This window comes from Hippoglossus stenolepis, chromosome 5 (genome assembly GCF_022539355.2).
Source record: "Hippoglossus stenolepis isolate QCI-W04-F060 chromosome 5, HSTE1.2, whole genome shotgun sequence".
Lineage (NCBI taxonomy): Eukaryota > Metazoa > Chordata > Actinopteri > Pleuronectiformes > Pleuronectidae > Hippoglossus > Hippoglossus stenolepis.
The window spans coordinates 9,464,079-9,476,416 of record NC_061487.1 but is presented as its reverse complement, the minus strand read 5'-3'; the positions used below and the strand labels follow the sequence as shown (position 1 = coordinate 9,476,416).

The 12,338-nt window shown below is 41.0% G+C and overlaps 1 protein-coding gene and 1 long non-coding RNA gene across 5 annotated transcripts in view; one reads left to right on the top strand and one right to left on the bottom strand.

Moving 5' to 3' along the window:
• srpk2 (SRSF protein kinase 2) overlaps positions 1 to 8,430 on the bottom strand; it is a 70,311-nt gene extending 61,881 nt beyond the window's left edge. For 2 of the 4 annotated variants that reach the window (XM_047339732.1, XM_047339734.1), the window contains exons 1-2: positions 8,351 to 8,430; positions 8,037 to 8,103 (exon numbers count right to left, since the gene is read on the bottom strand). In XM_047339732.1, the coding sequence (XP_047195688.1) occupies positions 8,037 to 8,103; positions 8,351 to 8,366 (83 nt within the window). In that variant the 5' untranslated portion in view covers positions 8,367 to 8,430. Of the gene's footprint in view, positions 1 to 8,036 lie in introns of all 4 variants that reach the window. The other 2 variants (XM_047339731.1, XM_035156457.2) reach the window with 2 other exon arrangements.
• Positions 198 to 1,534, top strand: LOC124851861. The gene is made up of 3 exons (XR_007032700.1): positions 198 to 307; positions 699 to 790; positions 1,082 to 1,534. It is a non-coding gene; the product is annotated as an uncharacterized LOC124851861 (long non-coding RNA).
• Positions 8,431 to 12,338: the final 3,908 nt, after the last annotated feature.

Here is a 12,338-nt window from a genome sequence, read left to right as displayed (position 1 = left end):
TGAATCTAAATTATTGCAGATACTAGGTGTCCCTCCAGAAGAGCTCCTGGCAGACTCACCCCTAAGGAAACAGTTCTTTGGTAAGCACAAGAATTTCGTACTTTGATTTTCTCCTAGCTGCTTTTTCACATAATGTTCTCAGCATTGTAGGACATTGTAAAAATCACCTGCTAACCTGTCCTGGTTTTGCAGACTCTAAAGGGAACCCAAGACGGATGGAAAATATACTAAAATGCAGGACCTCTGTGGCCTTAAAGCTGAAATCTAAGGATACCTATTTCATCAATTTCATTGAGAGCTGCCTTGAGTAAGAACACTCTCAGAAACACTCATTAGGTTGTCATTGTATAAATAGGCCTTTAAAGCAACACTATGTAACTTGTAATGAGCAACAGCGCCCCCTGCAGCCACATGTGAAGATTAATTCTGTTTGGCTTCGTGTTTTTCATGTGGTTTCAAGAGGTAGAGATGTAGAGAAAAAAAAAAAAAAGCCTATCAATATGTTCACCAGAGCTCTGATTGTGTAGTCCAACTCACTGAACTGAAACACAACTGAACGGTGGATATTACTCATGACAGCATAAACAAGGTTGCATAGTGATACTTTAACTATAACATATTCATGTTAATATAGAATTCTTTGCTTATTCATCCCAAATTAGAATCTCGTCATTATGTGCATGTATCTCATTTTTTAGATATGATCCAAAAAAGCGCATGACACCAGACAAAGCCTTGCGCCATCCATGGATTGGGAAACACTTCGAACAGAAAACAAGTTCTCGATTAAGTAAGTCCTCACTGCTTTCACACCTACAGCACTTAAATATGTCAGCAGCGGTTCTCTAGTGGGTGAATCCTGACTTAGTCATGCCCTGACTTTTTTTAGTACCAACAGCAGGTCAAGACTTTGTCCAGTACTGAGGTGTATGAACAAATATAGGAAAAACTGACATTCACACATAAGTGATGAGCATATTGATGTTGTAAATGCTGTGCCCAAGTGTTTTCAGATCAGTGTTATCTTACTCTAATTGAAATACAATGTTTATTTCCCCTTTTCTTGTCCACTTCAACTCAGGTTATAAAGCACCCATCTGCACAAAAATACCTACCATGCTGAGAAGGGAAAAAAGGGAACCCATAAGGCTGGTGCCACTCAAAAGAATTGTATCACCAAAGCCCACCTTTCAAAACGATCGTCGCTTTCAACAAGGGGGATGCTATTACTAACATGGCACCTTGAGCATCAGAGTTTCCTCTACCTTATAATAATAATAACAGCTTGAATTTATATAGCACTATTCAAGGGACCCAAGGACGTTTTACATGTGTCAGTGGGGACAAAAAGAGAGAAAAAACATTTTAATTTGCACAAAACAGAACAGAAATAAAAAGCACTAATGGCTGGAGGAGCAGTGTACCTCTCCACCAGTGTTGCAAACTTGGCGACTTTCTCGCTAAATCTGGCGACTTTCCAAATCCTCTTGGCGACTTTTTTTGTCAAAAGCGACTAGCGACAAATCTAGCGACTTTTTCTGGTGTTATTGGAGACTTTCCTGGTGTTTTGGAGACTCTGACGTGAAAGCACGTATCGTTCTGCAGTTACTGCCCTCATCGAGCAGCGGGTGCTGCCGTGAGCCCCTCCACCGTTCCAAAGCACTCACAGGCGGTCAGTCTCACAGGAGCCTCGCGCAGCAGTCCCAGCTGCAGTCAGAGCAGAGAGGAGAGCCACACTCTGCGTCCTCCAGACTAAAAATGAATCGCGCGTGCGCAAAGCCGCCGCTGATCCCGCCCTGGCTTACAGAGCGGGATGTAAATGTCAATGTTTCTTCACGTTAATGTTGTCAAGTTATAACCGTCTATACAAAACATTTTTAAGAATGTTATAGTTATGTCAAAAAAATTTTTTACTGTGACTTGTTTGTAGGCTCCTAGTTGGAGCATAAGGTTAGAAACTAAACCAAACTTAAGAAAAAAAACCAAAAACTTTAAAAAAAAAAACCTAAGTAACTGTGCCAGAGTGTCTCTTTTGGGTCACTTTGTCAGTCCCAAGCCCGGATAAAGGAGGAGGGTTGGACGTAGAGCTAGCAATTCCACCCCACATAACAGCCTTTTGATTAAATTTGATATTCTAACATTTAACAGGACAAAATTGATTTATGTAATGTGGGTCTAGACACAGCATTAAAGTCATGAAGTTATTTTGAGAAGTGATGGCCTATTTCAATGGCAAGATAAAAAAAAAAAAAAAACAAGAATCAACTGAAGAAAGCTCATTTGTAGTTCTACACATATTTAGGGTGTTTTTTCTCACTTTTTGTCTGTCCTACAGCGTCCATTACAATTATGCAAATTAGGAGATGACGTCATTTAGCGACTTCTAGCGACTTTTAGGACAGCCAATAGCTACTTTCCTTACTGAGGAGTTGGCAACACTGAGGGAGACATTCTCCCTACTCAAGCTCTGTCGACCTCCAAGCAGGCCTGCCTGAAGCAGACTGCTAAAACTTTCCATAAAGCAGCGCCGCGAGAGCCTGCCTAAGGACTTCAGCACAAGCAGCCATGGCCCAAAGTCTTCGCTGGACTTGGAACAGAACATGAAAAGGGAACTTTCTCCCCTTTCATGGACTGGTAACACAACCAGGCTAATTACGCTAGGCTATGCACAGGGCTGTTTAAATTCTACCAGTGTGATGTTTGGCACTTACTTATAGCACTTTGTAGTTTTGCTTTTTTTTAAGACATTTTACTTTCTCAATTCTTGTTGTTCTAGGTTTGTACCCTCATGGTTGAATGCACTTATTGTAAGTCGCTTTGGATAAAAGCGTCAGCTAAATGAAATATAATGTAATGTAATGTTTATAAGTTTGTTAGTAAGTTTGTGCTGTTATATGATATTTGGTAGTGCGTTATTGAAAGTTGTATGTAGTTATGTTGTATGTAAGAAGTTGAATATACATAAGTGCCTTCTGTTGTGCTTTACACAGACTCAGGGTCTTTCTTTGCATGCAACTAACCACTTTCTGTAGCCTGCCACCAGCACCCAGTGCCAGTTCACACTTAAAAATAACTAGTTCACGTTCATAGTTCAGATCCTAATAACTTGTGATGAGTGAACACTGAAAACTCCAGCAAGGTACAAACCAACCAGCGCTTCTGATCATTGTGCAGCGGCGGGCCGTAGTGGAAACTCTGTATGTTTCTAGCCTTCATCCTAAACTACGCTAACCTGCTACAGGCTCCAGCTTCATATTTAAGACATGTGAGTGGTATCTGTCTCCTAAATATGTGTTATTGGACTTTAATTAAGTCTCAGTGGCCTCGTGGTTAAGACACTAACAATGAACCATGGACCTTTGTTTCACCCCCAACCCCCAGTTTCTTGTCATCTCTCACCATTGTCTTTATCTAAAGAAAACATAAAATACCCCAAAGCTTACACTATAAACAAAACAAACGTTGTTGCAAGTGATGGTCATTTATGTTTATATATTGTGTTATGTATGAAGGCCTGCCTTACTTTTATAAATAAACCCAACAAGCTATTTCAGCTTTGATACAACTTGCTGCCTGCTCGCGTCCTCAGTAAAAGACTATGGGCTGGCCAAATCCCCGCCTCCACAATTGAGAATCAATGCAGTTTACACAGCAATGTGTGGGAACATTAGTCAGGTTAGAGTCAGCTCATTTCATGCAGAACAGTCTATAGTCATACAATGGACACTGCAAGCTGACTTATATACTGAGTGGAATATTAGCATTTAGACTCACTGGTGGAAGAGTTACAACTACTGAATGCTATAATAGTGGTGTTTTATATCCCGTTCACAATTACAACCTCAGCACCTTTTGGTGTGCCGATGCAGATCCATATAATCATGGTGGGGATCCACACAAAAGTCTCAGCCTTTGAAATGTAAGGAAAGGACCGCTAATCTTATGACATAAAAAGCAGACTAATTTACAATCTGTATTCCATGAGGGAAATCATTTGATTCTGCCAGCCAAACCCTTTGTAGTAATCTTTGATCATATGCACTCTTAGCTGCTATTTCAAAAGGCCCCAGTATAGAAAACTTTATCCATTTATAGCATCAGCTGCCATCTCTACAGTGCCATGTCTCTAAACTGCTGCATCATTGTTGTTCCTGTAATCATCATGACTAGGACTTGCTCTGTTGTTATAGCTACTGGTCTACTGATGTCACACAGCCAGTGTCTCTGTGGCAACATGCACAACACGCCATTTACTTGAGGTGACAGCACAAACTCAATAAAGTCAGAGGTGTTAAAACGAGAGAAATAAAAGTGAATGTGTAAAAGCTATGATCTGTGACTGAACAAATCCCGTCAGAGAAAAAGAGCCCAGTGTTTTTATGCGTCTCCTGCAGCAACTTGCGATGAATTGGTGTATTCATCACTGTTGATTCAACAACTCATAGTGAATAGTATGAACTGGCTGGGGGACTGGAGATGAAATTGTACTAATACATCAATTTGTTTAAGCTGAAGTTAAAATAATTTGATAGAATATAGTGTTATTCCACTTTTCTTTTCTCAATTTTATAGTACTGTAATAACTTATAGTACTGTTCTATGTAAACAAAACTGACTGGACTAAATTAAACTGAGTCGGGATTCTTTGCACACATGAATTGCACATAAATTTATGTGCAATTCCACACTGCTTGTGGTGGCAATAAACAACATATCCACAGGCTAAAGCCCGACCCATACTGGTATATATATGAAGGGTCTTTTTCCATTAAATGGTAAGTTATCAAAAGGTTATTCATTAAATTTAGTAGCAACTGTCTCATCTTTTGCCTTTGTCATTATGTCTTTGCATTTTCGGCCTTATGTTACCTGCCTGCTAGGTTGCCAGATTGTTTGCCTCTATGGCTTGTAAACATCAACAGTAATGTTAATATTACCATCCATGTTGCCACTGCCCAGCAGTGGTGTTCTCACCATTCTACCACTCGAACACCAAGCATACCGTGTACACAACTTCCTACGTCGTAACCACAAGCTCACAGATCCCAAATGAAAGCAGCATACACAACTAAAACATCCCAGATCTCACCTAACTTTGTTGTTATTAATTACTCATTCATTCAGTGTTGGGAACTGCCTTTGGCAGTCATGAAGAATGAAGTAGAACATCAAGGCAAGAGAGTGGTCCCACACAAATGATGCAGTTTGCCTCTAAGTGAATCAACAAAAAATATGATATTGTTTTTGAAATTGAAAAGATGAATAATCTACAATTCCCTTATAGAAATCTACAGGCAGACCATTTACATTGCTTCATAAGAGCATAACTCAGGAGTATTTTGTTAAATTGACATTAACCAATCAGGTGGTTACATTTTTCATAAGATACACAGTTTTGGTAACAACCTGAGATTCATGTTAAGAGTTCTCAATCTGGACCAAAGTGGTCAATTGACCAACAGACTTTGCCAACTGCAGAGCGATGCCACTAGTGTGGCTACTGAAACCGAGAAGCAGATTAACCTCAATCCTCTCAGTGCAGTAAGTGACGCATCTTATGAGCTAGCACACATGACTGTCCAAACAACATGCACAGACCACAGACTGTATAAAAATGGATGACGGGTTTCCACTTCCTCCCACAATACAGTGATGAAGCCAAAATATTCTGAAAGCTGCCATCTTTTGCCAATGGTATCTTCTGGAGCCAGAATCTGCACAGTAGTGATCGAGGGATGGAGCGATGGTAGCAAGATCCATCCAATACACATGCTTGACCAATCATGAGTCAGTCTCAGCTGTAAATCATGATGTTTCACCCTGTTTTTATAGTATCAAATAACATCCATGTGATAAGAACTACCTTAAATGACAGAAACCATCTTTGAGAACATTTCATTTGACATGTACTTTGACTTTTTTGTTTGGTCAGCTAACATGGAGGAGACAGGACTTATGACCTATACTGCAGCCAGCCACCAGGGGGTGATTGAGACATCTTGGCTTCACTTTTGGGGACCACTCTTGTCGTCCATCTTTACATGCAGTCTATGGTGCAGACCTACAGTGAACTTGATCAGAACTTCATGTATTGTAATCATGCTTAAGAACGACAACAACTAATCTCGGGAAAGTAATTAAGACTAATACAACTATTTCTGTTTCCCATCTTATTAGTACAGAATTTGGTGACTCCACGGAAGCCCCAACATGATTCTGCCAAACTACAAAGAGTAGAGGCCTTTACAAGAGGCAATCGCTTATGTGGGGTATGTTGTGTGATGCTGGTGTAAGGACAATATGGTGTAAGGACAATATGCATGTAATAATCATCACATCACACACACACACAAACTTTCCCATGTGTTCCTAGCAAATCCCTCAACCGGGCACATTGATCCGTTCCTCTAAGCCGTGCTTAAACCTCTCCTACGTTTGCTAGACAATTGAGGTCAGGTTACATTGTCGCACAGTTGGAGATGACACCTCTTGGGGCCTGGAATTTTGTATGTACAGTATGTGTGTGTGTGTGTGTGTGTGTGTGTGTGGGTGTTGTTTGTCTGAATGAATGAGCTCAAACAAAGGAAGCAGCATATATCAGAAGAGATCAAAGTCAAGTGGCAATACATTGACTCTACCAGGACTGAGTCTAAATAAACACGACTGCTCAATAATTTGTGTCTGTGTAATTAAAGACGTCACTTTGGGCTTAGATTAGAGAGCATTTTTTTTTTATATTCCTTAATTTTCAGAGATGATTCATTAATGATTGGCAGGAGCTACTAACAATGATTTAGCATTATTGACTAATCTGCCAAAATCTGATATTGTGTAAATGTGAGAAGTCTTGTTTTGTTGAACCAGCACAAGATTCAGCCGACTGTGAAGATGAGATGAATGAAATCTGAACATTTATTTTTTCTGTTTTTTCACTACTCACTCTTGGGTTTGACTGATTATTGATTCAATTCAGGGTTTTATCATCAATCTTCAATTTATTTTTATTCAGCCGCATTCCTATTTCTTTGTGACATCAGCAAGAATCTTTTTGGATCTAGAGGTTTTTTATTTATTGAATCACTAGACTTCTCTGCCAGCTTAATCCCTTTCTGGGTTAAGCCCTACACATCCCAACATACACTGGGCAGAAGGCAAGACCACAACAGGACACCAGTGTCGGTTCCGTACCACAGGAGTCAGCTGCTCCAGAGAGAGTAACCCCTGACACAGGCAGGTGGAATGGAGGAGCCAGGAGGAGGGACGCCACTTCTAACGTAGCTGCATTTATGAATGCACACTTTACTGTACACGCGTCTGCTGTGCACATTGCATTCGTGCATGTGTTGGCGCATTCCTGCACATTGCTGCACCCTGCAGACCCCCCCGGGGTGGTCGCACCGTTGGTATCACCTAATCGATGCCTTCCTCAGCTGCCGCTGACGTCGCTCCAATCGCATGATGCCATGAAGGAAGCCCCCCGCTCTCCCCTCGCCAATTCGCATGCACTTTACGGAGTCACTGCGCTGCTCACACGCCAGCCAACACAACCAGAGGCACAGACACGCGCACACATCCACACACACTCAACGGAAAACAATGCTCTGACAGATTCAAGAAAAGTTACATAATCTGACACCATGTGAGAGATTCCCGAATAGAATCGGGTGATAAATGGAGGTGCTTGTTCTCCGCTATCAGTCTGGTACTGACTGGAGGGGCCAAGGAAATGAGCTGTCACATCTGTCAAACCTGCCCCCCCCCCGTGCGAAAATAATGATCGATCCATAGATAGCAAGTCTGATCAATGAGGAGCTGCAGCTGCAAGTTGAGAGTGGATCCGGGAGGACCTCCCAACTTCCCCACACTCCTCAGTGGCCCGGTCCGTCTGCGGGGTGCGGGCACGCGCCTTCTACACCGCCGACGCACCGGCAGCCGCGCCGGGCATCACACAGAGAGGCAGCCGCTGTCAACAAACCAGCACCTCGCCACTGTCTCTGCGTCCTGCAGGCAAACACCACCACCACCGCCCCGCTTACCTCCGAGGGTGACCCGTCTTCTCCTTCTTCCCCTTCGGCCTCCTCTTCCTGGCCTGGATGGCCATCACTGCCGGGGTGAGGTGACGTTGGTCCGCGGGCATGAGCGACGTCCGAGTGCCGGAGAGGGGAGTAGCAGGGAGAGGGAGAGAGAAGCACACATCGTGAGGCTCAGAAGCTTGGTTGTCACGGCTCATTTAGCCTCGTTTAGCACGCACTGGCTCGGCTTTCTACCCGCGTAACTTCTGCCACCTTTCGTGCTAGAGACAGCCGAGACTGGGGTAGCATGGCCGGGCTGCAGGCTGAGGGATACGCACCTTTCCTGGAGCTCATGTTTCCTCCTCTTCCCCTCAGCAGGAGCAGACGGCAGCAGCCAGAATATCTCTTCCCCCACTCTCTCTCTCACACACACACACACACACACACACACACACACACACACACACACACACACACACACACACACACACACACACACACACACACACACACGCTAACCCCTCTACCTTTGCAGGGACACGGGCTCCCTCTATCGTTTGAAGCGGGAGTTGCGTGCAGTCCCGCATGGACCTGCACCACTCTGCACTGATGACAAGTCCACCGTGTAAGATGTAGGTGAAAGGGATCAATTGGCAGAAATGGAATATAAAATAATCCTAGTGATGTTTTCACTAGTGTGTCTCACCTAAATTGTACAAATTGTTGTTTTCTTTACCCTAGAATGGGCCCTTTACATTTAAATACTTTATATTTACATCGGGAGCGGGTCCTCTCTACGGAGGCCGCCATGTTTTTAAAAGTAGCCTAGATTAGACAAGCTAAACACATTTTGAGTTTTTATGACAACTGAGGGTTCTCCATGTCTGGAAGGGGTGGGTGAGTTGAGGGGTATTCAGCTGCAACATGCAACTTTACCACTAGAGGTCACTAAACTCTACACACTGAACCTTTAAATACACAATTCCACATGTAAAGTTAAACAGCAGAAAATGCAAACCACACACGCATATATACATAACATATACATATACATTATGTATGACTTAAACTAATATATTATTCATATTTATGTACATTTAAACATATACATACGTGTATGTGTGCGTGTGTATAAATAACTTTGGTAACATTTGGGTTTAACAGTGAGTCTAATATCATTCTCCTCAGTTATGTTACCCTTTTACAAAACATCTATATACTGTATCAGTACTTGGTATACGGCATCAGCTTGGTAGCCAGCTTGGGGTGCTGCTTACTATATATTATTAGTTTATTTGTATTTCTATCTACAGCCCACCCTCTGCTTTATGCCATTTCCTCGAGATTTATTGGACTTTTGTTTTAGATTTTGAATTATATCTGGTCTCATCTTCATCATTCGTGTTCCTCAGAAACTCTTAATTCTTAATCTTGGGTGCAGTGGGAAACAGCATCTAGGGTAAAAAAAATCATGTGAAATAATGAGTCCAGGCACGTTGCTCCAGCTGCAGCGGCAATTACACTGTTCCTCTAAGGACGAGAGATTCTGACTTGCTTGAAAAATGTGTTTAATGATAATAACATCTATAAGACTCCATAAAGCACCTTGCAAAGTCTAAAATTATACAACATATCATTGCCAGATTGCCAAGGGACACATTTTTCATTTTAGCAGTTACAATCCCCAGCACCTTACATGTTTGAAAAAATGTCCAAGTAATACCAAGATTGCTTGCTTTAAAAATAATCTAGATCACCTTTACCAGGAAATATGACCTAATCCTCTGACACCCCAACCTGAATTCTGTCACTGAAAACCATGTATCTCTCTCAGCATTGACATTACAGCATTGAACTTGAGCACGACTCCAGTTTTACATCCAGAGATGGAAGAGTGACAGCAAAGGGTTTTCAAATTTTGGTTCGGAAAGCGTGATTGTTGACGAAAGGCCACCGTGCTTTTGTTGTACAGGCCTGGAAACTCTGGAATGAATTCCCAAGGGAGATCAGAAGTTTTGCATCTGTTACTGCTTTTTAGGTTCCTCATAATAAACTTTCATCTCAGAGTGAATTTAAATTTATACTATTTACTTACATTTAAATATATATATATATATATATTATATAATGTGCATTTACGTACACCACAACACTGCTGTTACCCCACCCCCCTTAGTACTACAGGGTAGTTTTTAACTAGATATCCCATATAAACTGGCAGCTGATTGTACATTTCTGACATAAATGTTAATAACATAACGTAAATGCATTTAAGGATTTGTCTGATGTGTACTGTAGAGATGCTACTCATTTTCGGTTAAAAGCTGTGGTTCTCTATTAATGTTAATGTTAAGTCCAACTGTTTGCAAACCACGTTTTAATATATTTGAAAGTTTTTTACAATGGAGTGAAAGGGATCTTTTGTAATGTATTTTATGTGTCTTTATGTCATTACACCTGCCCAGTGACTATATTGCCTGGATGGCTAAACTGGCAGATTTACAGAAATGTCTGTGTACTGCCTCTGTTACTTTTTACTCTATAAGCAAATAAAATCAGTGTTGAATGATAAGGTGTTGAAACAAGGTCACAATTTCAATGTTGATGCATCTTTTAAAATCAAAGCATGATTCAATGTTATTTCAATGTTGACACAAGACCTAAATTCGTCAGAGTTGAAAGGTGTAACCTCGAAACAACGTCGCAAAATCAATGTGGAAAATTTACCAGAACTTTTACATCTGCAAGCATGTGTGCTCCTTTGTTTCCCAAAAGAGCACCAGTTCAACTTATTCCTGGTGGAAGCACATAACACTGCAGGCTGCTCGTATAAGCAGGAATTTCCAAGAGGAGTTTATCCCACATTGTGAAGCGTTTGAGCAGCTGAGCCCATCCAACAGCTCTGTCATGTTAGGGGGGGATGATATAATGCCACACGTGATGGACGTTTTCTGGAAGCTGGTGAAAGGAGAACTCAGGCAGAAGAGTTTTGATCAAGGAGACCAGAAGGTGGAACAATATCAACGTTAACAGAGTAACACAAGCAACCGTCATCCCCAAGTCTGAAGATGTGTCACACAGCTCCCCAACTTACATCCTTCACCTCCCCACCTTGCATCACCCATTCCACCCATTATATTTACGTATGTACGGACAAGATGATGGAATCAGTGAACTTGCTGATGTGAATGTGATTTATTTTTTTTATATGCCTTGCTTCCAATGTAGACGCAGCCATTCAGTGTAAAGGCTCCAAAACAAGTTTTTATAAAATCAATAATTTGATCAATTTAGGTATAAATATTGACCGAATATTTGTAACTACTCTATAATAACTTTTTGAGTGATTTCCTCTGAGGTTTCGTAAACTTCAATGGACACAAGTGTCTTGTATTTTAATTGCTGACATAATAAACTTTGTCAAATTGATAAAATTGTAGTTTGGTTTGGTTTAGTTTTATTAGGTCTAGTTTAGTTTAGTTCACATAAATACAAAATACATATGAAAACCACACCCAAATACAACAAAAAAGTTAAATACAAAACATTACAGGGAGAAAATAATAAATGTTACAAATATATATTTTCATTGCAAATGTGATGTTTAAACAGCAAAGTCTTTTTTGTACATGGACAATGATACGCAAGATAACTTATCAGCAATTCACTTTTGCTGATAAAAGAATAACATGCATGTTGAATGAGTACAGTTTAAAAGCTGCTTAACAAAATAAATGATTGCATATAAAGTCTGTAAAAATGAACGTGGACACCACTCTGTCCAATGTGAAGATTATCACTCTGTATATGGTCTTTCAAAGTCTGTCCTGTCCTACATCACTATGTGCAGCTCCTCTGCTCCGACCCTGTTGTGTTGCACTGCAGTGCATTTGTCCCCCTGTTGTTTTCCCACTGTGATGCTCAGCCTGCTCTTCTCTCCAGTATTTATTCTGTCTTTCTTTCCTTCTCAGTGTGTTTCAGCGACAGAAAAGACGATTGTCTTTAGAAACATCTGTTTCCATAACAACAGCGTGACCTCTACCCCTGTGGAAACAAACACTTCCTGTATACTAACTGGACCGTCTCACTGTTTACACCGTAACCACATGTTGACCTACAGTATCTGTCCATTCATCTTAGATGTAAAGACAACACTGTGGTCAAGAGAAGACAGAACTTTAATGTTTATATGTTTCTTTACTATCATCTTTAAAGGTGAGTTTGAGGGGATGTAGACATCCACCTTGCACAAGTTTTGCATTATTTTAAAACTGAGATAATGTTTTGTATAGTAGTGCATTATTTAAAATCTTTTAAAATAGAAAA